The sequence below is a fragment of the Passer montanus genome, unplaced genomic scaffold (genome assembly GCF_014805655.1).
Source record: "Passer montanus isolate IOZ18808 unplaced genomic scaffold, ASM1480565v1 scaffold66, whole genome shotgun sequence".
Taxonomy (NCBI): Eukaryota; Metazoa; Chordata; class Aves; order Passeriformes; family Passeridae; genus Passer; species Passer montanus.
In genome coordinates, this window is record NW_024371704.1 from 3062109 (window position 1) to 3088927 (window position 26819).

Below are 26819 nucleotides of genomic sequence, written 5' to 3' on the forward strand. Positions count from 1 at the left end.
GAGGGTGTGAGTTACATGTTGAGCAGCTGATGGCACAGAAAAGGTTCTAAAAGGAAGAGGCCGTGCTGCAATTGCCTTTTATTTTGCAGCCTCTAAACTGCACAGCCAACACAACCACACGATAGCGCTGTCGACTCACAAAACAGGAACATGCACTGAGCTCAGCTCAAAACCACCCCCAGGACACAGCCAAGTCAGAAACGTCCCTGCTCTCAAATCAGCTCTGTCAGGACAAAAAGGTTTGGCTGATCTTCCCCTTCCAAGAACAAACTCTTCCTTGCAGCACATTCAAATGGCAACAAGAACTCCTCTGCCCTAACAAACCTTTTCACTCTTGCTGAGTCTGGTAACAAACTTGAAAACATCTGCCAAAACCAGGGCTCACAAAAGTGTCAGTGGAGAAAGCTTTTTACTGCCTACAATTTCAACTGCACCCATCAAACTACAAACACTCACCCTGTATCACCATTTTCCTTCTCAGCTCTAGGTACCATCCTAAACCTTCAGTCTCAGAGTCAGGATCCAAATGGAATGGCACCAGGGACTGCTCCCACACTAAAGCTACAAGGGACAAAAACTCAACAGCTTGGCCTCTGCATTCCCACTGACAGTTCAACAGCTCTAACCCAGAGAGCTGCATATTGGGAAAAGCCTTAAAATTCACTGAGACCACCCAAAGTGCCCCTCCAAATTTGCTTTCTTTGCCAAAGAGAGCAACTAGAACTCCATCTAGCAACTAGAACTCATCTGACAAGAAATGGCATCCCCTCCTCCAAAATCCAAACCATCCAGGGACTGATCCCCTACAAAGGTGTCAGAACACTGGTATTGGGCATTACCTGTCCAGGACACTTGATCAGCTGCACACAAAGACATAGTGCAGCTGCTTACCTTGTCCAAAAGAAGTGTGCTGGCAGAATTTCAAGAAGATTACCTCTGAGAAGTGGAAAACACATGCCAAATTGAGTCTTTCAGGAAGGAGACTGCCTTTCAAAGATGGGTACCAACTCCATGATTGAGTCAGTCCTTCCAAACCAAATGTGCCAGGAGATAAAGCTGCTGTTGCCCTTAAGCTGCACAACACAGCTTCTGATCTGCACCTCCAACACTGGGGCTTCTTACTTTCCTTCCCATAAGAAAGCATTGCCATTCTCATTCAGGAACTTACCAAGCACAAGTTGCATACCACATCCAGCACTGACTATGTCCAACAATGGCTCCTACAGAAATGTCTTGCTGGACTACACCATGCCCTTAGCTTCTCAGCACTATGCAGTCCCATGTTCTGCCCCCCTATCACCTGAATCTAACTGGACACGTTTTTAGCACAGCAGCACAATCTGGGCGAAGAGAAGGAGACATGAAGCACATGTTTTTGTCCTGGAACATTTCTGTGTGAGGCTTCTGTTGGGATCCTTAATCCTTATGAAGCTGTAATGTGCACAGTGGTCCTTTAGGCTGATCCCTGTGGCTTCAGTGCCTACTGACACCTTCAGTGTTGGTTATTTCAAGCTGCTGGACATGCTGGTGCTGCTGTTTCTGCTCGTGCTTTTCCTTTTCACTAGTGCTTCCTCCCTGGCAGTCATCAGCCCGGATCTGGCATCAGGCCTTTCTGTCCAGCTGGTGCCTTCTGCAATGTCTCCCAAGGGTATGAAGTTCAGTGGCTGTCCAGCTGCAAACCAAGCAGGAACATGGCCAGTCTGTGCCTGGAGCTGGAGCCCAGAGGCCTGGAAAGGCTCAGCCATACATGGAGCAGCAGTGACATCCTCACAGCCCTACCATGCATGGAGGATGGAGCAGCAGTGACATCCTCACAGCCCTGCCCTGCCAGCCCCATGGCAGGGATGTCATACCTGACACAGTGATGACAGCATTGCAGCTTGGCAGAGGCTCAAAACACAGGAAATTCAGGACCATCCAAGCTTTAAAACTGCTTGCTTTACCTGCAAAGCAACTGTGGTGAGGTTTTGCAAAAAAAGCTCTTAATGCATTAAACTGTCTGTAATATGAGTGAGAACTGTGCTAAGCCAAGGTTTTGAACTAACAGCTTAAGTTTCAACATTCATCAAGTCACATTGTCAAGAGCTGTTCTGAAATGTTTAATAAGCTTTTTGTTTTAAGATTTACTTTACAAGGCAACTTGTATCACTTTCATCAGTATCTCAATACAAAAGTCTTACAATGCTTTGTTTGCTAAAAAAAAAAACTACAACATGGAACTGGGGGTCAGGGAGTTGTCTCCTTTTGCCAGCTGTTTTGGGAGGAGGGGTGTCCCACAGCCTGCTGCTGGAGGCTGCTGGACTCAAGCAATAAGTTACACAAGTTCTGTACATAATTACAGTCAGAGTATGCAGCTGTATTATACACCACAGGTAAACACCATCAGGGCCTATAACTACTATAAAGGAGAGCTTTTTCTTGAAGATTTCAGAGTTTATTTGACCATGGATAAATCTGATCTATCAGGGGACTGACATCCATCTTTTGTAGGCACCGATCCAGGCAGAATTGCCTTGCAGAAAAAAATTGGCTCTTTTGCAAACTTGTGCAGTATTTAAAAAAAAATTATGTAGCTCTCAAGTCTTTAACAAATTTATAAAAATAATTATTTGCTACTCTTGTGCCTACCTTCAAACACAGAATTACTTTAATAACTTCATATTCTCTTTCTCCATTAGGTTCGCTGCAGTATTAGATCAGGCAGAAACTTCAAAATCTTAATTAGTCCAACTGTGACTCAACCAACTGGATATTTTAGCCAGAACAAAAGAGTTTAACTACAACTCGAAAGAAAACAAAGGAAGCTTGTACCACAGCAGCTCAAGCTAACTAACATTGAATGGGTTTTCCATGGTGGGAAAAAAAAGTTACTATTTCAAGTTTTAGCACAGAATATTCAGGAAAAACATTTTGTAAGCCTATGCTTTGTAAACATTTATACAAATCATTCAGAGTGGCTTTGGAATGGATTTTCAAATCCTTGGCATTGTGCAGGGCAGGAATTAACAGCTCACACTATGAAATCAAGCAACTTTGACATGGAGTTGGAAGAGCAAGAGCACTGAAGGCTCCTGCATCAAGTAGTTAAAACTGGGTATTACTTTGTATTTTATTATAAAGTTTATAGCATTACAGAGTCCAGCATGGCACTGTAAGTAACCTTGTTACAGCATTTTGTTTTTGCTTGGTACAAAAAAGCTGATCAGCAGCATAACTGTTACACTGAATCCAGGATTGGAAGGGGTTGGCTTCTTCTGAATAGAGATGAGTCAGTGTTTTAAAATAAAAAGGCTGCATTTTTAAATCTCAAATATGTGCAAAATTCCTTTCAGTAGAGAATGTGGTAGAGGTGTGTGCAATGTTGAAGGATACGCCCCAACCCCAATATACTGCAGTCACGTGGAGGGTGAACTCTGGATGGTTACTCACGACTTTGGGTGCTGCTTCCAGGAGTCCTCCTCACAGCTGGTGCTCTCTCCCCACCCCACTCTATGTCCATTTATGCAGTGCATCAAGTACTGACATTCATAATTATTCTCTCCCCTCTGCCCCCCCTCCTAAAATAAAATTGGTCCATGATAGTTCTAATAAGCTTCCTTCAGGAATTCCAGTAAACTCTCCATCCTAAGACAGCTGTGACTGTTACAATGGATTTATGAAAGCAAATGCAATCTGGGAGATGAAGGGCTGCATGTAAAGAGAAGTATCTCCATTTTCCTAGGGTCTTCAACAGCTTTTAAAAACAAGAGCATGGATTCCAACGTTATTATGAGGAAAGCCCCTTGGATTTTGGTGCTTTAGCCTTGATGTTATTTGCTGTTTTCACATGTTGTAGGCAACATAAATAGGATCCAACTGATCAGCTAAAAATCCATCTCTCAAGTGCATCCGTTGTTTCTCGCCGCGGGAGTTGATGGGAATGACCCCGGGATCCACGATGACCACGACACCAACAATGAGATAATGCTCCTCCAGGACCACGTTTGTCACCAGTGCCACCAGGTCCAGCGCTTCCTGCTCTGAGCCTTCCAGCTCCACCACCACCACCAGCAGGTTTGTCCACGTAAACACAGCACTGTTGGCATGACACACGTGTTAATGGGGAGGAAAAAACTCCCAGACAAGTTATTAAGAGAGATTATTAAAAGAAAGACAAGGCCTCCCAAAGCTCACAACTAAACCTGAATGCTTTGAGGCTGGAGAGGACCTACAGCCAATGATATACATAACTCAGTAGGGCCAAATGGGAATAACACATGTGAGAAGACATCATCCATGAAATCCTTGAGATGTGTTTACCACACCCACAGGTGTGCATTCCACCACTGCCAAGGAACTTACAAGTTCTTCTGCTTTAGAAGCAATAAAATGATACAGAGGAATAATGCTGTGGCTCTTACCATTCTGCAATGCTCTTATGTGCCCTGATGACAGAGGTTTCTATGTCGATGGGGTGGTACCTCATTCCTCTGAGCTCCAGGGTTTCATCCAAAGAGCCCACCACGTACAAGGCATCGTGCCTCTCTGCAAGACAGCACACACATTTCAACACCATCACAGCTGCAGGACAAACACAGTCACTTGTATGTGCTTACTCCTGACCTTCTAAGATGTTCCCAGTGCTTACTAGGGGAAAGTCTATAATGCAAGCTCCAGCATCTTAAAGAATTAAAAACTCATGTAGTACTTCTGCCTGTGACTCAAAGCAACTGAAACCACAATGAAAAGAATTTCTGGGTCATCCAGTTCTGTCCTTTCTCTCATGTAATGTAACCTCTGTTCATAAACCCAAGTAAAATCCACCGTTAAAACATCTTTCTGTTCCACTATTCTTACCAGAGAACTTTACTTTCATCGCACAACCACTTTTTCAATTCCCAAATTTAACTCTTTTTTCTTTTTAACACCAGCTTATACACACTTGTCCTCATGCCAGCAAAACTCTACTCAGTTTCTTAAGATGCCACAGTTTACACAGTAAGAACAACTCTGTCCTCTCCACAGCCTCAGCTTCACCAGGTTAAATAAGCAAAGTTCTCCTAGATCCTAACCTGAAGGACACACTCTCCACATTCATCCTTGTAACTCTGCTCAGTTAAATTTTGCTATTTCTTTGTGAACTATTTTATAGTCTTGCTTAGTTGTGTTACTGGAGGTGAAAATCATGCTGGGAAGTTGTACTTCATGTATAGTGTAAATTCACTGCCCAAAGCCTCTTAAAAACTAAAGGACAACTGACACTGTTACATGACGATAAAAATCTCTGTGATATGTGATTTTTCAGAAAGCTACAAGGCACAAAAACTTGCCATTATTTTTCAGTGAGATCAGTTAGGACACTGATATTACTCATGTGGACACAATTCATTTAAGCCCAATCACAGAAAAAGAGCAATATAGATTTGTTACTAAGTTACAAGCATTCAAACTCCTTTCCTTAGAATGTTCAGAGACTTATTTCTTTACATATATGATAATCAAGAGCTATATCTGCTTTGTATTCTGTATCTGAACAGAGCAAATGGAAGATAAACTCTTCCCAAGTGTAGATATCTTGGCTTAGACAAAAAAGTCCCAAGATTAATAATTTATTTTCTATACAGGACAGTTTCTCCTCTAGACCTTTAGCTTCTGAAAGACTGCAAAATCACTGGTGTCTGTGCATGTCCTGAACCTGCTGAATGATAGAACATCTATGTCACCATGGTCTCTTCTGAAAAATCCTCTTTGCCCAGGATTTTTTCTCCTGAGAAGCCTCAGAGTGTGTTTTGCTGCTTTGGAATGCAATACAGAGATTGGTCATTAAGAAAAAACAATTCACATGCTGGATACACAATCACAGCCAGTTGTGTTGGACTCTCTGAAGAGTCACAGTTTTTATTATCAATTCTTTTCTAGCCTTCTGATGTATCTTTTCCCCTATTCTTTTAGTATAGTATTTTCTTTAATATAATACAATATAATATCGTAATGCAATAAATCAGCCTTCTGAGAACTTGGGAGTCAGATTGACCTCTTCCCTCGTCCTGGCACCTTCACAAATGCAAAACATCTCCTCCTTAATTCAGGAGTTTTCTGTGGTGGAGGCCAGTACAAGCCAGCTGGACAGCCCAGTCTCTGCTGGCCCAGCCCCCAGCAGGAGCAGTGCTGCTCTCACCCCCGCTGGCATCGGTGAGCTCGGTCCTGCGCAGGAAGCCCAGGTAGCCGGTGCGAGCCCACACGGTCTGCGTGTCCCCGAAGCTCAGGCGAGCCGTGAAGTGATCGGCGTGCAGCGCTTCCTCTCCGTACACCGTGTAGTAGCCAGTGGCGTTGTGGGGGCTGCTCACCCAAATCTAGGGGATAAACCAAGCCCGGCTGGAATGAACACAGCTTATTTTGCCAGACACAGACAGCATCGTTAATTGATTTAAAAGATCTGTTTCACTGACAATTTTGACTACTCCAAAATGCCAGTTTTATTGAAAGTATTAACTTCTGACCAGAGAAAAGGAGTTTTATATACATGTAATTGGGTAGGCAATTAAAGGAAGGCATTTATCTAACAGGAGGTATTGATGTGCCACATCACTGCCCACAAACACAACAGTAGCAAACCTTTACCTCTCCTAAATGCGAGTCTCCCAGAGGTCCCTTGGTTTCTGTGTGTGCTATGATGACCTTTACTCCCGGGAGAATCTCAAATAAGAAGCAAACAGAAGTTAAGAAAAGGGATTCATCAAAAGAAAAGTTAATCACAAGTCAACAGTCTGTGCTTCCCTTTCTACACCACAGACACTAAGCATGTCTTCCTACTACAGTTGTTTAACTTGTTAAATAATTCTAACTCTGAGCAGCCATTTTGCAGCTTCAGCATTGGTTTCACACCTAGAAAATGCCTTCCATGTGAAGGCCTCAGATTTGTTTTGATGGTTGCAATTTATCCTATTGCTTCATGTCATGCACCTGGTTTCACTTAACTGCTCAATCACAACCTGTTCTCCTGGACACATTCTGGTTAGCCAATCTCATCCCACACATTCTTTAATGAGATCCAGGTGATGCAGCTCCCCACCCAGGTGAGGGCCATGAGGACATAGTGAGTGTCATAATAGCTTTCAAGTGAAACAGGAGTTGTAGAGTAGATGTTCAGAAGAATTCTCCCCTGTGAGGGTGGTGAGGCCCTGGCTGGTAAAGGTTGTCCAGAGAAGGCTGTGGCTACCTCACTCCTGGAAGTGTCCAAGGCCTGGTTGGAAGGGCCTTGGAGCAACCTGGACTAGTGGAAGGTGTCCCCCCACCCATGGCAGACAGGGACTGGATTGAGATGAGCTTTGAAGTCCTTTCCAACCCAAACCATTCCTTGATTCTGTTAGGAGGAAGGAACTGTCTCTCACCTTCCCAGACTCCATAAGTGGCAGACTGTGTGGAGAACCTCTCTCTACCAAACGCACCCTGAGAAAATAAGAGGAACACATTTGTACAAAGCTTTAAGAACTGCTGGAGATTAGGATTTTTTTTTTCTTTTTTTGTTTTCCTTTTTCTCTCAGGGAATTTTCTCCCTAAGAGATGACAATGACTGTGTTTAAGAGAGACTGCCTGCACTCTTGTAGCGGAGGCGCTTTCTCTCGGGAGACAGCCCCTCTGTCTTCCACTGCTGCTTTGGGCTCTTCCATGACACTCCAACCCAGCAGCCTGTGCTCACCAGTACACCCCGTGGTTCCTGTTACAGCTGCAGAGTTCATGCTACATTCTGTTTGCCACACAAGGAAGGCTGAGGAACAGAGTTGTTTTGGTTTGAAGGAAGAATAAAAAAAGACCAAGGGAGATTCTAACTGTGTTATTTCCACTATCTAAGGCATTGTTAGGGAGCAGATTTCTTGGAATTGCACAGCACAGGCAGGGAGGGAGTCAGCTGGCTGCTGCCAAGGATAATTCAATGAACTGGTGCAATCAGGGTCAAGTTTGTTCTCCACAGCCACTGAAGAGTTAATGCTTTAACACAGACTGTACCTGTCATGTCGAAGTGCTCTCATATCTACATAGACTGTTGTTGGATCTGGTCCTGCTGTGCCCTAAGAATAAGGAGCAAGAGACAAATTCAGCAGAAGCCACAACACCCTGCTTTCATTCTCACAGCCACGTAAATTCACAAATTTCTTTCCCTTTTTTACTGACACTTACAAAGCATTTCCCTAATGTCCAAGAAATAAAGTAGCCCCCCATTCTACAGTGACTAGTGTAGACCTTTGCTTTTTATGGAATCAGTCAATGAATGCACAGGTGAAGTATGTAGTACAGGTAAGTCTAAGTTTGCAAAATTTTTAGGTTTAAAATTCAGCTTTTAGGATTTTATTTCAGTAAGCACCTGCTCTATATAACCCACATAGCCAGTGCAAAAGGATGTAAGCACAAACCTATGTGGGCCTAGTTCCTAACACTGCAGAAGCAGATGGATTTTAGGACGTGACAAGCACACATGCATCACTATACCTGTTCAGCCAGCTTGCCCAGCCTGTTTGGCTGACAGCAGGACCACAAACAGAAGTAACAGAGGCCATCAAAGTGTGGGAAACAGAGAGAAAGGGGAAAGAAAAGAAAATACAAACAAAGAGGCACTGGAAACATAAGATACACACAGTAAGACAGAAAACAAAACTACACTGTTTTAGAATGAAAAGAAAATTTCCATTTCAGATTATTTAGGAGCTTGGCACTTTTATGCAAGTCTAAGATCATGTAACAAAAGAAGGCTACAGCAACTCATACATTGCTTTACAATAAATCCCTTCTCCCTCTGTAAGACTGTTTACAGCTTCAGAAACACCTCAGTGAACCAGTTTAGCAGGCCTGCAAGACATGTATTTAGCCTGCTAATTTGTATCAAAACTTTGGTCAGTCATTTACATTCATTTAAATCTGATTTAAAAAGTCTAATGGAGGTATCGCTTTGGCAGAATGGGAGAAAAGGGGTAGAAAACCCCTCCCACTAGAAAGGGTCTCAAGAATGGAAAAGAGAGATGAAAAAGGCATAAAATGAATGGGAAGTTTAACTGCCCAGCAGTCCTGTATTCCACACTGAGGTTTTGGAGTACTTTTCATGTTGCCATTCAATATTCTGCAGAAAAACTGTTTCTCACCCCTTTATCCCAAACTGGCTTTTGAAATTTTTATTCACACAGGCAATTTGGAAAGCTATTCTTTCACATTTGGCAGCTTTATTCAATGTTAAAATCTTAATTTGCAGTCATCTTGATTTCATGTGTATCCTTCCTGTTTTTCCACCTACTGATTTATAAAATCACTCTGACATTTCTTTTTAGCCATTTGGCTTGGTCTTGTTAAAAATCCTTTCTCCTTTAATTGTGAAAGAAACTATAGAAACTAAGGAAACAATTGTGAATGGCAACATATTGAAGTAACTCATGTCCCAGAATATCTCTCTTGTAGGAAACCTAGAACACTGTAATATATTCTGAGAGCTAAAAAGGCTTTTCTTTATCTAGTGGGCACCAGGAAGGGGGGAAAAAAAAGGAAAAACGATGTTTTGCAGAAGTACAGTAGCAATTTTCATAGAATCCTCTTTTATTAGGTGTAATCCATACCAAGAAAACTGGAGATTAAATTTATAATTACACATACTTAATCATGTGCCCCCTAAAATATTCCCCACATACAAAGCTACATACTGCCTCACCTGAAACCTGAGCACTTTATTTACTAACTCAAGATCCTCCAAACTCCAGGGTGCTTTTCCCACCTTCCAGTCCTACTTAATAGCTGACTTTTCAGGTAAATTTTAGAATATAAATATATATATATGTTTATTATGTATGTATGCTTTTTAATCTCCTGATTGGAAAACAAATACCTAATTAAAAAAGTTAGATTTCATCTGGCTAAATTACACATAAAAGATTATTATCAGCTTAGTATGAATACTAAGCTATCAAAGGTGGTTCTGGCCCACAGAATGTCATTATCTCCAAACTGTGAAGCATGGCTGAGTACTTTATGGGCATATCCTCCCTCTCAAATATTCCAATTTCACAACTTAAAGTAAAAACAACCAGTCCAGCTCTCACACAAGGTGAGACAAAAATATCTGTGTGTTGCTCATACTCATTTGAGATCTTTAAAAATAAAAAAGCCCTGCCAACTGTGTTGATTTTCCTGGGTCTTATTTGTGAAATTCTGTCTTCCACATTACACAAAACAAGACAAAACCTGAATCACACAGAAGCTGAAACAGCATTGCTTGTAACATGTAGTACTTCTGTACAGGAAGCTGTTTATTTAATGCATAGTAGGAAGGAAACAAGTTTCTTAGTACTGACCCTCTGGATTAAAAAAAGCAAATCAAGTGGTCAATTAGTACAGAAAAGTGACTATATCATAATCAACATAACATTAAACATCTTATTACAAAGCTTAATTTAACTGGGTGATGAAGCAAGCAAGCAATGGAGCTCTAGCTCATTACAAAAAGAAATGTATTCACCTGAACAAGATTTCCTACCAAGAGATTCTGTGTAAGGAACAAGCAGTTTAAGCTCACCTGTAAGCAAATTGCTACGTTGACCCTGCACCCAAAGGTGGTGCTGACAGCACGAGCAGACAGGCCCAGGTCCTTGAAGAGCTTGGAGAACGACTGGGTGAGGGTGATCCTGGGTCTCTCCTCTGCCACCACCATGCAGGTGCGCACGCAGGACAGGTTGACCCCCTTCATCTGGAGGGTGGCAGGGAGAACAAACACTGTCACTTCAAAGGCAGCAGTTCTAGAAATGAACTGGTTTATTTGTGCAACAGAATGGCTTTGAAAGCACTAGGGTAAGGCATGAACTGTTTTAACACTACAGACACCGTGTAGCTGCAACACGGTCACTCAGCATTTTGGGCTGAAAAACCTCTGGAATGTCATTTTGCCACAGGGATGGGCTGGTCAGGGACCTGCTGGCTCCCAGCACTGCACAGTTTAAGTGTCCCAGACATCACCAGCTCCTCTCAATGGGAATGTGAACCTGGAGCAACTGGCTGTGGGCCAGGATTCCTGTTGGTGAGGTCCAGTGGAACAAGACTTTTTGTTTTTATTGAGAGCACACAACACAACCACTTTTTTGTGAAGGAGGTGCCACACATTCCCAGGGGAAATCCTGGGCAGCTGAGTTACTACAGCTGTGGGAATGAACCTTCCTCTTTAAGGAAATGAAATCTCAGTTGAGAGATTTCCCTCAAAAATAAACAGATGTATTAAGAGTGTAACTGATGTTAGGTATCAAAGAATCATACAGCATATACTTTGGGTAGGAAAGAAAGGACTTTAAGGCTCATCTCATTCCAACCCCTCTGCAGGGGCAGGGACACCTTTCTCTAGATCAGGCTGCTCCAAGCCACATCCAACCTGGTCTGTAACACTTCCAGGACACAGAACATTACATCCATTTCAGAACTTAACACTTTTGGTATCAAGTGATATCTAAAAGTAAGTGAGATTTGCTGAGTTTTTTTTATTTTGGCTGTTTTGGGTGAGGTTTTTTGTGTTTGGTGGGGCTTTGGGATTTTTCCTTCTGTTGGTGTGTGATTTGTCTGGGATTTTTTTTGTTTGGTGCTGGCTTTTTTCTTGTCTCAGAGACAAACAAGTTGATAGCTTGCTATGTATTTTGCCCAAAATCTCAAAAACATCCAGCAGCACAGAGGTTGCACTAATAACTAAACCAGAAAATATAAGACTTTTTTTTCCTCCACCAGAAACATGGAAGCTGAGTCTTCCAGCAGTCTCAAAACTCCCAAAAAATCAAGTCATAATGGAAGGCTCTCATGGGAACACTTAAAACCTCATCTTCTCCAAGCCAAAATGAAGTATTTTTGGAAAGATAGATGGGTGTTTATGTCAGAATGTGGAAGGATGAAGCCCACTCACCCGGAGAACATCAGTCTGAGTCCCAAGGCCTTTTGTGCATATCTCCATCACGGAGTAGGAGCAGAAGGTGACACGCACTTTGTACTGGCTGACAGCAGACAGCCACAGGGACACATTGCTCTCCAGCTCCAGAGGAGGCACCAGGATGGACTGGTGACCTGAATATATGCTGCGCAGAGGAAACAACAGGAACATGAAAAATTAATTCATTAATGTGTGTTTTAAAAGGCAAAAAAAATTGCTGTTTTGTGCAATGTGCTGCATTAGAGTAGGTAACTGGTAGAATCAAATCAAGACTCACTCATTTTAAGAAACATTTAAGTGCTTCCTCTAGCAGTATTTCTTACTGCATACCAATCTTGCAGTGAACACCTTAAAGGTCTTGTCAAAACATATGGTTTAATCTCAAAATACTTCAAAAGGATTTACTTAATCAATGTGAAACAGACAGTGAAATCCTTTTTTTTTCTTCCTTGAATTTGGTATGCAATTAATTCCACTTGAAAACCTGAAGTTATTCTAGTAACTAACTGACTTAAATGGATTTTCTTATCGCAAAAGGTGTTTTCTGAACTACTGATAAAAAGGTGAGTTTGGGTTCCTTTGACAGTTTCACCCATTCCCTGGGGTTGTAGAGAGGAGAGGCAGAGCTCCAGAGCCATACCTGCACAAGCACCACAGGGCAAAGCCCAGGCCACAGTAGGGGTCCAGGCAGATGGCAATCTGTCGGGATGGGTACAGCTCACACTGGAGCTTGATCGAGCGACATAAGGCACTTGTGGCTGCGTGTGACATCTGCAGAGGAAAACAGCACCTCTCAGGGACCTTCTTCTACAAAAAGGGTTTTACACATCTCTTTATAAAGGAATAAAACATGCTTATCTCTTGTTACTGTACCTTTACTCCTGCTAATATACCAGTAGTAGACACACTGAAGTCCAAGTATGCCAGCATATCTGGAGATGTAGGTCTGAAAACACTAGCCAGCTTCTTTTTAGGCATATCATCTATTTAAAATGTGTAAGTAGAGGAGAGTACCATATTATTTTGGGAAACAGGTACAGGACAAAAAATGTATCTGTACAGCATTATCATCAGATCTTGCCTATAGTTTCTGGACAGCTATTTTAATGCAACGCACAACACATCCACTCAATCAGGCTGTTGTGCTGTTGCAAAATACATAAATTACTCTTCAAACTATTTCCATTTTGGCTATCATACCTGTATCCAAAATAGTGGGCCACGTTTTAATATCTACAGCTGCTGCAGCCTCCTTGGACCTGAGCAGTTTCATTATAGCTTGGGTGGTCAGTATACATGCAGACTTACTGACCTGCAAAAGGCAATGCATTAAGACCATTGTTAAAATCAGGGAGTGCATGCTCAAAATCATGTAAGATGATGAAGAAAGTAATTGGAAACAGAACAAAATAAATCACAACAATAAAAAAACATTTTAAATGATTTTCTGAAGAAGTCATTACTGACTCAGACACAGCAAACTGAATATTTATTTTCTAGCTTATTTTACAATGACTGTGGCAAAGCAATTCATCAGGCTGCATCAACCATTCACCACTCCCCAAAAGCACGAGGAGAGGAATGTCTCACCTACCTCTACAATCATTTTGACAGTGGGCAGAGTGGTAGCAAGGTTCTGTGGATGAGGTGGGCGGACAGTGATGGGAACACAGCCAGCATACAAACAGCCATAGAAAGTTGCTATCAAGTCTACTCCTGGAAAGGATATTTGTGAAATTAAAGCAATTTTTACCAGATCAATAGGCCAAATTCTTTCACTAAAATCAAAATGCACACTGATTTGTGTTATTAAGATGCAAACATTTTTCACAACTATCTGTTCAAATCAACAGGCTGCTCCACACCCAGTTTAAAATGTTTTACATTTAAGAACTAGCAAAAATTATTACAATGCAATTAACAGACAGAAGTTTTTGTGCTGTGTGACTGTGGGTTTTGCTGTGCTGCTTTACCTGGAGGGTAAACCAGGGCCACGTGGTCACCAACGTTCAGCCGTCCCTTCTCCAGCAGCGCGACTGCCACCCTCTCTGCCCTCTTGTGCAGCTGGATGCACGAGGCAGTGCTGGCTACAGTACCCTGCACAGGACACAAGAGACTGCAGAAACCTTTACAGGAGCAGCAGCAGCTCAGTGACTTGGATAATGACAGGGAAAGGGGTAAACCAAAAGGGTTTCTCCTGGAGACATGTGAACACAGCAACATATAGCACGGTAGCTCATTAGTCTTCAGCTATTTAAGACAGGTGTTGACCAGCAGGTAATTTTTCTTTGTGCCCAAGTTTTGTGCTTCCTTTTGCACAGTCTGTGTCAAGGGTAACTTGCCTGAACAAAGTGACTTGGGAAAGGGCTGCTTCATACTAGAAAACCTCCCTCAAAGTCTTCTTTACTCTTAGAGAATTCAATCAATTAAATCAAATTCAACAATAACCATGTTGAAACTATTTCTTCTGCTAAAACACAGTCTCAAAAGAAAAGTTAGAAAGTTTGAACTATGTCCTAAACTCTTTTGCCCTTCTGAATGAGACCTACAAATCCTTCACTTCCCAAAGTGAAGGACTTGCTTCCCAACTGCTGCCGGACTTTCTGGAAGACTCCTGTCTGCAGCACAGCACAGCACAAGGCAGACCCAATTTGTCCCTGGGCTCTTACTGTCACTCTATGTGCCATCCTTTTTGAGGGCAGAGCCTAGCCCAGGGCAAGGCATCAGTATCCCCTGCAGGGTGTGACAGTGCTCCTGGAAAATTTGACTCCAAAGCTGTCCCAAGGGCTCTCTACTTAGGCTCTTGATCTTATCACAAAATCCTCTATTTCTGACTTACAGTTAACACTTGTGCTCAGGAATGATGAAGACAGAATCATGGCTTCCATTAATATGACAAAAGTTGTGTTCTGGCAGGAAATTGCAATGTTTTAAGCTAGGCAGACTGCATACTGAAATTCCAGAAGTGGAATAAAACGTATGACATAAAATTCCAGAAGTGGAAAAATTTATGCTGGTTACTAACTAGCAATTTTTGTCTGCTTCATTAAAATAATATCCAGCACTTCAGGAAAAGACTTCTAGAGGGAATTTTCTTAGAATCTAATAATCTTTTGCTTTGGTCTTAATCTCCAAGTATGACCTAAAGTGCATCTTACCTTGGAATTCAACAGAAGGAAGAGTGGATGATCTGGAGTTGTCTGAGCTCGCCACTGAAGAACATCTGCTAAATACAGGAACTGAAAGGGAAGAAAAAGAAGACACTCAAATTCAGTTGAAGTACCTCAGGTTTATTTCCCGTTCTTCTCTCATTCTGAATAAGCTAATTCAAATATTTGATAATACCAGGACCCCAGTGTCACCTTTCTTGCCTGGTCATTGTCCTCCAGCTGGCTAACATCTCTCCCCGAGGCTTGTGCAATCCTCTTGCCAGCTACGAGGTTTCCTACAATCATTGACGCAGGACCAACATCTGCATTTTGAAAAGAACAGTGCAAAATGAGGAAAAACAACCTAGGAACAAGCAGCAGTTCAGCCTGCAGGAGCCCCACACAACACAGGTCTGGCAGAACCAGCACACAGTCAGGTTTCCTCACCTGGCTGCTTCTGCCGAGGCTTGGGCAGGTTGGTGACACAGGTGTGGGGACACATCAAGACGTTACAGGGATGCAGAGCACCCTCCAGAAAGCGCTGCTTGGTTTCTGAAATATGAATTCCTCCGAGTGGAGCCTTTGGCAAAGTGTTGGCTGGCACCAAGGCAAGGCAGTACACACCTACTTGGTGAATGCTATCAATTGCCTTCAGAGAAATTAAAAAAACAAACAAACATTCCACATTATCAACTGGGATGTAGCTAGAGGAAGAATTTGAATTCAATTAATTTATAACATTAAAATTTTTACTTGCACCACAATTTGCAAATAAAGGGTCCAATTCTGCACTCACTGAACTCATAGAAGCTGTGCCATGACTTCAATGGGAGCAGGAGCAGACCCAGGATTTTGCTTGTGCCCTCTATCAAGGGGATGCCACCTGCACATCAGGGATTAGGAAAGTCTCTTAAAAGTGGGCAAAAAGTGCAGAGATTTTCAAAAGCCAAAGTTATATCACAGCAAATTTAGCATGTATGGCACAATCACAAAAGCGCAGTAGAACATAAAACTCACAAAATTTAGGAGGGAAGCATCTTTGCTGCCTAAACCTTAAGTGTCTCTTTTAGCTATGACACTTCTAAAAACAGAAATAAAAATATTTTCTCCCAATACCAGATATTCTCTCCAAAAAGAAGAGCTGAAATTAGACAGAAACCATTATTACTCAACTGCCTTACTCTTAAGGGCAAACTTCCTTTATGTTGTTCTCTGGATCCTTCCCTTCATTTGTCCCCAGATTCTTCCATAATTGATCTTTCCTTTTTCACTTCCTGAGAACTGATTAATTCTAAAATCTGCAAATGCAGATCTACCACAGTTCCCCTTCCTCCTGTCCTTCATCCCCAAGAAAATACAGTGAAATAATTAAGGGAAGAAGTTCTAATACTTCTTGTTGCAGATCTAGAATAAGGTTGTTAGTGATAAAAAAGCTTTTGGGACTGTTCTGATACTTGGCGAAATACTTGTGCATATTTTCAGAGGTAACTCTCAGTATGAAATCAGAAGAGATTGATCAGTAGCATTGACCCAAACAAAACCCATCACCTTTAGGCCTTTGAGAATCCTAGTCGTAGGAAGTTAAAAATACATTCTGAGATAAAGTGTTACTTTTTACAAAATTCTCTTAATTCTGAACCCTGAAAAAATTATCTTATTACAGCTCTCTGTGGTTACACTGATAGGTTTTGCTTATGGGAAAAAAAAAAAGAGTTCTAATATTCTCATTTCATGCATCAGCCTTATTCACCTGGAAAGAGAAAAGGACAGACTGACTACCTGTAGAACCCTGCTCATCCACTGAAAACTATCCTCCTCTGAGGCGTCAGGGCGTTGCTCTGCCACAAGCACTATCCGATCATCATGCAACACGGGCACAGAAAACACTGCTATCCTAAAACACAAAGGACAGAAGAATGATAGGATGCACACAGGGTGAACAGAGCACGGCTTGTCATCACACGGGAATGGCTGCAACCTCTCGTGGCACTGTTTCACACACACAAGCATTATTCATGCCACATCATCACAAAATCACAGAAAGATTTAGAGCACGTGTGGATTCCTTGCTGTAATTGCTTTCTGCTGGGGGTCAGGTGGATTTGCAGTCACCCATGTAGCACGTGTCTGATAGGCAAGTTCCATACATGTAGGGGTTGTGCAAGCCTTGCCTACAGAACTCCACCATGCACACTAGACTTGTAGCCCCTACATACAGTGCCCCTTCTGGAAGACAACTGTGCCAAATTATTGACCACCAGGTGCTTGCACTGAAAAATACTTAACTCCCATTGGAGAATTATCTTAGTTTTAGGCTTGCCTCTTCTAGGATAAAATATTAATAATGCCTCAGTCTGGACTGGCCCCAGTCTGAACTCAGAGACTCCATTTGTCATTGATCTCCATCTGGACACTGAGCCATGGACCACTGAAGAGCACTCAGGTTGGTGATACAATACATTATCTATGAGGGTCCTTCAGCATCCTGGTTTGGTCTTTAGAACAGGCTGCACAGTTCCTCCCTCATCCACCCAAAAGGCTCAGGGGACAGAAGTGTTTTACATCCAGCATATGAGCTTCTTTTGAGAGCCTTGAGAGAAGCTTTGAAGTAAGTTTTAAACAGACACTTTAAGATCTACCTTTGTACTGTGTGAAAGTAATTTAAAATCTATTATGCACAAAGCAGGGTGTCATATTTACCTTTCAAGTTAGTAGGAACAACCAAATTCACAACCTAGTGCTAACTTTCCTACAAAATACACATGAAGAAGTTCACATGCATTGCTCCTATTTGTGCTGTGTCACTTGATGACTATCTGTGGGTTAAAAAAAGAGCAGCAAAGCCCAACCAGCAGCACTGAAGTTTTTAATGCACTCACCTTCCCCGGTAGACAAACTTCATGGGTTCAACTGCCAACGCAGTGGCTACCACATCATCTGCGTTGTGCCTGCGGCCACTGACTGTCATCAAGCCATCCAATTTCCCCACCACAAACACCAAATAGTCCTGAAAAGAAGGAAATATTAGAAACACAGCAGAAAAACCTCCTCAGCCTGGCAATACAAGCCAGACTCAAGACAACAATACTCTAGGGATCTATAGGAGGTCAGTGCCCTGACACAAATTCCAGCTGAATTCAGGGGCAGCAATTTAGAGTTGGGAGGCAGGACAAAGTAGGGCTTGTTCACACTTACAGGACCCACAAAGCCAAGCAATCCTGTTCTTGTGAAGGGCTGGTCTGATACAGGCATGCCAGCTGCTGTCACTGGGATGGCCTGGAAGAACACAGAAGGATTCAGACACTCACTGGACTGATAAGGATTTTCACTCCTTTACTGCCAGAATACATGAAATGAGGTACCACTGCAAGGAAAAATACGGGCAGAAAGATTGAAATGCCTTCAGGTAACTACACATAAGACCACTGTGTTAATTCAGAGCTAAGATAAATTTAAATGCTCACATAGGCACTACTCTGGACTGTGGAATACAGAAGCAGCTGACTGACTGCAGATGACACTTGGTATGTTTGGTTTTAAGAGACAGAATGTCTTCTTGTAATGATTCTATGAATGAAGCAAAGTGTACCTGGCCAGGGCTTTTTTCTAACTAACTAAAAAACCAAACAAAACAATAAAACACACACACACATAGAAAAGACCTTTAAGGAAAAAATAAGTCTAATGACAAGAATAAATACTAGAAATATAACAATTAAAAAGAAATCCAAACCTCAAATACATTCTTGGTGATTCCAAGGAGGCCAAAATATGCTGTCCCAGTTGCTCCTGAATTCACACATATTTCTCCAACCTCATCAGCTTTACACAGATAAGGAGTCCCATCCACCTTCACAACACACATGCTGGCTGCATGGAGGAAGAACACAGAACCACAGTGTTAGTCTGCTCCAGCAGCTGACACACGTGGTGCTCTGCCACTGACAGATAAAGATTTTAGTATCAATTATTCATCAGCTACAGCAAAATCACAGCATGAAAGAGAGCTCACTTTAGCTTCTTGACAGCCTGTGCAATCTGCTCTCCAAGATTAAGTTCACAAATGCAGTGCTTTTTTCTTACAGCACTTCACAGCCTCCACATCAGCTGCAGCTGAATCCAAGGCACAATGGACTGAGGGAGTGTAAGACTCAAGATCAAGAAAGAAATCAATACATCTACCCAGGTCAATACAAAATAAACATGGCAAAGCCAGCTCTGCTGCCTGCATGGACCAAGGAGTGCTGGTGCAATAGATCTGTGGGTACATTTTCAAACCTTAGAGAAGTCTTACAATTGCCAGCATCCTAGGTCTGAAAAGGTGAGACCATTATTCACCCTACCAATAAATCAACCTCTAAATTATCTTGGTTTCATAAAAATTACCTATCAGAACAACTAGCAGTTATTAGCAATTGTTTGGAACCATGCAATGACAACTTTGGGTAACCAAGTAAAGAGATGCTACTCAAATTCTGGTACAGTTTCTGGATATTTTAGGTGTGAACTAGATGTCTGGAATTAAAACCTACAGTATGAAATATCGGTCATGCAAAACCCCACATTTTGCAATTTAGGAGGAAAAAATAAAACTCAAGTGGTAAACTGGAACTGACAAAATAGTTTATTACTACAGGAAATAACTTGAGCAAACATCAGAACTCTGTATATAACACTTAAACAATGATGCAAAGAGAAGTGTTAGTAACTGGAGAAAGCACAGTTTGTGGGCATTTACAAATGTACATCCCTCACTGCATTCACAAACATGGAAAAAACAACGGATCAGCCTGCAGTCCCTAAACGATGCTCCATCCATGAAGCCAAAGGACAACCCTATCACCCTGACCAAGTAAAAAAAAAAATACTTACCAGTAACCAATGTATGATACAGGTAGTCTACAGGTACATTCTAACAGCAGGCATAGTTGTGTCCTGCCAGGTTATACTGCAAGGCTGCCCTTCTGCAGTATCTGTGGAGCCTCTACTCTCGCTTCTCCTCCTTTTCCTGCTTCATGTGTGACATACAAGAGAGTGCATCTACCACCATTTCAGTCTCTCTCAACAGCATTGCATCTGAAAAAGAATTAAAGAGAAGGGAAAAGCAGATGGGACGTGAATGTACATGTGGACTGCACGTCACGAAGAACACAGATTCCTGCTAAGAAAGCTTGCTTTCTTCAAATGAGTCCACATGTACATTCTGACAGATGGTGACTCGCAGCAGCCAAACTGCCAAGGAGTATCCTGGCAGGAGATGAGAATCCTGCTGTGCAAAGGATGATGCTGATGCCCTACCAAAGACTGGATTCAGCTCTGGATGTTTCAAGACTAGCACAGCAGGAGTGCAAGAAGAATGCCAGGGGCCTGTACAGCAGAAGGCTGTGACCAAAGGAACTGATGAGGGTCAGGAAGTGCTCTCTTCTTCCCTGTCCAGCATTTCATAGTGGATCCATATACAGTGGCTACCCTTGCATTACAGTCTTTAGGAAGAACTTCTCTTTAGAAGCATGAAGCCTTAGGAAAAATACTAAAATGCCAGGATTAAATGCCTCTAGAATCACTGTGGAAGATATTTCCAGGGTTTCCAGAGAGTACAGTGGCTACCCTTGCACTACAGTCTTTAGGAAGAACTTCTCTTCTAGAAGCATGAAGCCTTATGAAAAATACTAAAATGCCAGGATTAAATGCCTCTAGAATCACTGTGGAAGATATTTCCAGGGTTTCCAGAGAAACCCAATCCTTGAGAAAAACAGCATATGGGGATATCAAAAGCAGACCTGAATCTCTTCCTGCTCCTCTGGAAAGGGAAATAGGCATAAAGCAAGCCAGCTTCCTAGATGAGGATGAATAGAAATCTGAACTCTGGAGGTGATCATGAGCATCCAAAGTGTAACATTTAAATTGAAAGAGAACATCTCATTCCATGTGCACACTGGCACAGGTCCCCAAGAGAAGTTGTTCTGCAGTGGCTGTTGTGCCACTGTGTGACAGACTGAAGCCCTGAGGAACACAGATCTGATGAATATGATAAATTCTAAGGGCTGAGTAGAAAAGGCATGCTGTTAACCCACAATCTAAAGAAAAAACCTGAAAGTTTCACCAAGTTGTTCTGTAACAACTTTTTCCACTGAGGGGAAGGAACCCGATCCCTCTGCAGTGAAGATGCTTTGTGGTAACTACCAGAACCTGGGCAAATGTTTGCTCAGACATGGACAGAAGAAACAATGAAATACAAGACATCCATGGGCTGGAAATAATGTGAGCATCCCAACATTTAGGAAATTGGAACCATCTCCCTACATTTCTAGAAAAGACACTGAATGGAGTCACAATCCAGAACATGATTCTCTTCATTGCAGAAGATCCTGCAGAAGCCCAAGATTTGATGCCAAAGTGAAGTTTTCTGCTTGAGTGTAACAAAGTAACTGCTGCAGCAGCCAGCCTTTGTATAATGAGAGGCTATAGGCATTTATAACTTTTGGATTTCAGAGTGCTAGCTCTTGTCAAAGGAAGAACAAGGAGAAGGATACCGGTAAAAGAATGGAAAGAATTAGCTGGGAAGTAGAAGGGAGACAAACTTAACTGCAATTAACATATCACTAAGCAACATATCCAGGCTCAAATTTAAGGTATAATATGTTTTCAAGACGGCAGATAACACAGTAATCACATTCCAGTTGATGTGAAAGTTGGATGCTGAGAATGGGCAGAAGAAAAGAGGTCTGACACTTTCCCTACCATCTTTGCCAGTCCAATTTGCAAAAATGAACTGAATATTGTGAGAAACCAAATTTAGCAACGCTAGTCCCAGACAGAAACTATGCAAAATAGCCTAAGCTGGTCAACAGGTGGGGTAAAACATCATTCCTCCAGAACAGGATTCCATGGGAATGCATAGCAGATTTTCTCTTAAGAATTCCCATGCCATCTTTGAGGAGAAGACTCTGGCACTTTCCTTGAGGGTCTTGTGATGGGCATTCACGGTAGGTAATGAATGTGAAGGGAATGTGGCATCAAGAATGGCCTACGGGTTAAACAGCAGTGACATGTGACATGACCCTGGTGCTGATGGCTCTGTTGAGTAAGATCCCCTGAGCAGGTGGGCTCAGCATCTCAGGAAAAAAAGCAAGATCTGAAGAAAAGGAGGGTGCCAGCAGACATTTTATCTGTGACCTTTTAACCAGGTAGTTCCTGAATAAAGCATGCCAGAGATCTTCACAGATAATGAGACCAAAACCATTTCCAAATGAAGTTCAGGAATGTGAGCTCCTATGTCACAAAGTATTTGAAAGGCCAGGGCACACTTCCAAGTTCAGTGGGGATCAGAAGAAGGAACAAAGCCTTCAGAAAGAAATACAAAACCCAAAGCAGATCAAGAGCAAGACTCATCAGTCAGCAGAGGGGCAATGACCAGGTGGTGGTATGCTCTCTCCTGTATGCCAAACACCAAGCCAGAATGGACAAGGGCACACCCTCCATGAATACTACACAGGAGAAAGCATAAATCTTACCATGTAAGGCACAAGTATCTCCACTGTTAGAATGTACATGCAGACTCATTTGAAACTAAGTCATTCATTTACTTAAGTCATTGATTTTTTTCATTTAGCACACCCCTGTAAGTAGCTGCTAGTCTTCTGACTTCGTTTGTACTCCAGAAGTTATCAATTATCCTTTATAATGAAATCCATAATGCATATTCTGACTTAAGGAACATACAGGGAAACTTCTGCTGGAATTCTTAATATGTGGATAAATTGAAGTAAATCGGCCCCAGATTCTGACAGCTCAATGCTAGTTTGAGTTTTAAAGGAGTTAATGAATTAAGTTGCCCAAATTCTGCTTAACGTACAAGTAGTTTAACCACTTACTATTGTATTTTTAAATAGCAACAGCCATCAATTACAAGTCATATCACTCTGAGGCACTTAATAGTACACATTTAGCTGTTGTCCCCTCACACAATCACGCAAGTCACTTGATGCTTCTTCCTCATGTAGGAAGTAATGGCAGTGTTATCACTGCCTGCCAGTGGCTCCCTAATCCAGAAGGGTTCCCCCTGGATTTGCCAGACAATGTTCCAAGGAATTCTGACAAAGGAGAAGGGTTTCTTTACAGATCCCTCTGACTGCTCCATCAGGCATTTCACAAGGACAGAGATGTATTTTTTGACAATGACAACTTATAATGAGGTGAAATTACTTAGACATAATCATACAGGGAACTTTTCTAACATCCTAAGGCAGACTGGAACCTGCCACTGAGCAGATGCTCTGTGGAAAATTAACCCAGGGGACTTACAGCTCCAACAGTTGAATATGAAGAGCAGCTGCAGGCAGCTTGTACCTAGTGTAGTCAAGCACAATTTGCTGTGAGAGCAAGCCTACAGCAAAGCCAGGAGCATCCCTGTGTTGGTTTTGCATGGCCTGGTTTTTGGTAGCAGGGGGACCACAGATGTGGAGCCACATGAGATAAACTGATCCAAAGAAAGATTTCAATTGATCCTGCATCTAATACCACTTTTTTTGAACAGCAGCAATATTGAGTTTAAGCTCAGTAAGCTCACTGGATTCAAGGATTCATGACTACCCAAAGGATTCATGACTACCTGAAGGGAGTGCAAACTTGCTCCCTTCATGTCCCTGTGTCTAAGCTACAATCTAAGGAAAACATTGGGAGCACAGGTGAATTTCAGTGAGCTTTCAAGGGGACAGCAGTAGTGTGGACACCCCAAACAGCCAGCAGGAGCAGTACATGCCATGTGTATTCAAATCAAAGCAGAAAAATCACTATTTTTTGGAATTTATTATGGACTTTCAAACAATTTCAAATGGTCTTAATACAAAATAAAAACTTGAGAGAAGCTACACAATAACCAAGCAACTTCTCTGCTTTGTTTTGGTATGAAGTGCAGAGCTTCTGCTCAGTCTTCAGCAAAAGGAAGCTCCACTGAATTTAATTTCAATAACAATAACTGAACCATTGACTTCAGGGGTGGCAAAGGGCTTCTGGGGATAATAAGGAAAATTAAACAACACCAATAAGACTTGCACACAATGGCTACAATTCTCATCAGCAGAGTGGGAAGCTGTCTACCTCCTCTTATTTTTATCAGGGGCTTTGGTGTACAGACAAGAGGTTGTTGCTGAAATTACACAAGTTGAGTCTCCACTTTACCTTGAGTAAATGCTCTACAGAGAGCAAGTTTTTAGAACCACAGCTGTGCAAGGCAGGAAGTTCATAAGGAGACCAAGAACAGCAAAGCCAAAGGTGCCAAGGACACGACCAGAATCAATCACGTTCTTTGGCAACTACATAATAAACTTGAGGGGTGAGAGAGAGTTCAAAATATCTGTATTTCATCATTTCCAAGCACACGAGAGCAGGTCAGGACAGGGCCTGAAGCTAGTGGTACAGACAGTGCCATGGAAGTGCCAGCCTAAAAGCTGAATAGATGGCACCAAGTGTCCAGTCCTTCATCCCACTGTTCACAGTCTTAGGTGTGGTTTGGCACCCTACCTTTATTAACCTTCTTCAGAGTGCTCTCCTCTCCAAATGCTGCATCTCAAGTGAGAACAACAAGGATGAGACAAAGTCTCTTTGCTTCAATTAAGGGGCTGAGGAACAATACCAGCTCTACCTAATTCAGGAACCACAGTGTTGCAAACAGATGTCATTAGGAAATAGGTTAATCCAGGCTACATTTGATCACTTTCTTGTTCTCCATGGGCATGAGAAAACAGATTCCAGAATCAGTTGTTCCATCACCTTTGCAGGGTCTGAGATGAGGTGCCTTTCAACTGAAATATTCTATTCTATTCCACTCTACTCCATTCCATTCCAAACACAATTCTGCAACAAGCCAAAAGCATTTGCCCATACCAAATCTATGGTAATTCAGTTTTATTGTGCATGAATCTGTAATCCATCATGCGTTCAGGTAATGTGTCAAAACATAACTCATACTACCTTAAAGGTATTTAACATTTTTATTTATTCCATGCACACAAGGATAACTTATTTGGAATAAGAAACCTACACAAAATGCTTTCCTACCTCCAGGCATAATCTGCCCAACATCCTGCACAGTTAACACTGACAACTTCTCCTCTGTATCCACTCTGATCACGCCGAAACTCAGACAATTCATGGATAACACTGCTTTTCCTGGAGGGGGGCCACCCAGTTCAGAAGGTCTGGAAGACAGAAAGCTCAGTTAGATATGAATCAACAGACCAGTACTGGTGAGAGGGTCACTAAAAACATTCTGCTGGTTTCTCAGGCTTGGTAAGGTTAAGAAAAAGAATGGTTTCTCACTTTGAACAAACAAGAGTTCAAGACTTACATAGTAACTAAATGAAGAAAGAGCTAAAACAAAACTCTCCAAAATTTCAAAGTTTTTTGTTTCAAGTTTTCTTCAAGTTCACTTTCTGAAAAGGCACATTTTGATCAGAACTGCTATCAAAAAAATCCAGCATAGCCCATCCATATGTGTATTAATAATTAAAGTATTTATTTTTCTTATAGCATCCCTTGCTATCTCCAGAAATCCAACAGTATTTTTCACAAAAAAATAGCTACAAATTTTTTTTTTTTATTTTAGGCCCCTGTTTACAAAACATTATACATAAGCAATTGATTGAGGATTCACCAGCTTCTTCCTCCCAAATAAGTAAGTCTTGTTTTGGGGGCATTTTGAAAGGCCTTCAATAACTTCAGTGAGGATGAGACCTCACCTTCCCAAAGCATGAAAAAAACACCTTCTGCCTGACTATTCTTAGAAAATATTAACCTTTTTAATGAAAATAAACAAAGATCACCCATCCTTTAGTGAAGGAGACACCTGTGAGCTTCATATTTCCTCTGCCAAGGTCTTTGGGCATCTCTGTGTGAGTTATGGTATTTTCTGACTATCACCTTAACATGAGATTCCCCATCCCTGGAAGTGTTTGAGGCCAGGTTGGATGGGGCTTGGAGCAACCTGGGATAGTGGAAGGTGTCCCTGCCCATGGCAGGGGGGTTGAATTCCTTCCAACCCAAAGCATTCTGTGATTCTATGACACATTTCAATAGTCAAGAAAAGCTTCAGTTCACTTCTCAGAAAAGAGAATTACCTGCGAATAGCAACAGTTAGTGCCTCTGAAGAACTAGCACAAGGACAGATTACTTCTGGTCTCAAACCTCTGGATTGAAATACATTCAGGAATGCATCACAGGAAGATATTGACCCTAGGAAGAACCATCACATAATCAGAAACATTTTTAGAAGAGCAGGAAAACATGAACTGCAGGAATTCTAACTCTGTGCTCACTCTTCAGCTCAGTTATATGAATACTGTTGCATTCATGTACAAACCAAATACTCCTTTAGACTGTCTGAAAGGCATTCCAGTTCATTGTAAGAGAGTAGATTTGGAAAAAGAACTCCTAGTGACTAACAGCTACACTGAATGAAATTCCCAACAGCATACTCCTCCTGTGGCAGCACTCACCAGCACTTAGTATCATGGAAAGTCCTTCAGGGATCAGAATACTTTGCCACTAAAGGTACCTTTATGTCCACCTCTTATACAGCTCCTATCTGATTGTTTCTTACAGAGCTCACAGCACTTAAATATCAAATGATTCTGACATACCTTCACAATTCTACCAGGCCTCTAGCACTTGGCCCAAAGTGGATTATATCTATATTTATATCTTGTAGGTATCAGTTCAAGTAAATTCTGGAAGAGTATAGCACTAATGAAAAC

The 26819-nt window shown here is 41.9% G+C and overlaps 1 protein-coding gene across 4 annotated transcripts in view; it reads right to left on the bottom strand.

The window, feature by feature from the left end:
* Positions 1-2079: 2079 nt before the first annotated feature.
* The window catches only part of DIP2A (disco interacting protein 2 homolog A), a 60603-nt gene continuing 35863 nt past the window's right edge, over positions 2080-26819 (bottom strand). Inside the window, exons 17-39 of one of the 4 annotated variants that reach the window (XM_039728682.1) lie at positions 26184-26298; positions 25126-25265; positions 18800-18936; positions 18262-18342; positions 17946-18073; positions 16846-16960; positions 15514-15715; positions 15280-15389; positions 15076-15156; positions 13891-14014; positions 13512-13633; positions 13118-13229; positions 12791-12900; positions 12558-12688; positions 11894-12062; positions 10532-10702; positions 8467-8496; positions 7987-8048; positions 7371-7428; positions 6601-6675; positions 6158-6332; positions 4401-4524; positions 2080-4075 (exon numbers count right to left, since the gene is read on the bottom strand). In XM_039728682.1, the coding sequence (XP_039584616.1) occupies positions 3823-4075; positions 4401-4524; positions 6158-6332; positions 6601-6675; positions 7371-7428; positions 7987-8048; positions 8467-8496; positions 10532-10702; positions 11894-12062; positions 12558-12688; positions 12791-12900; positions 13118-13229; positions 13512-13633; positions 13891-14014; positions 15076-15156; positions 15280-15389; positions 15514-15715; positions 16846-16960; positions 17946-18073; positions 18262-18342; positions 18800-18936; positions 25126-25265; positions 26184-26298 (2825 nt within the window). In that variant the 3' untranslated portion in view covers positions 2080-3822. Of the gene's footprint in view, positions 4076-4400; positions 4525-6157; positions 6333-6600; positions 6676-7370; positions 7429-7986; positions 8049-8466; positions 8497-10531; positions 10703-11893; positions 12063-12557; positions 12689-12790; positions 12901-13117; positions 13230-13511; positions 13634-13890; positions 14015-15075; positions 15157-15279; positions 15390-15513; positions 15716-15862; positions 15950-16845; positions 16961-17941; positions 18074-18261; positions 18343-18799; positions 18937-25125; positions 25266-26183; positions 26299-26819 lie in introns of those variants that run through there. The other 3 variants (XM_039728683.1, XR_005629742.1, XM_039728684.1) reach the window with 3 other exon arrangements.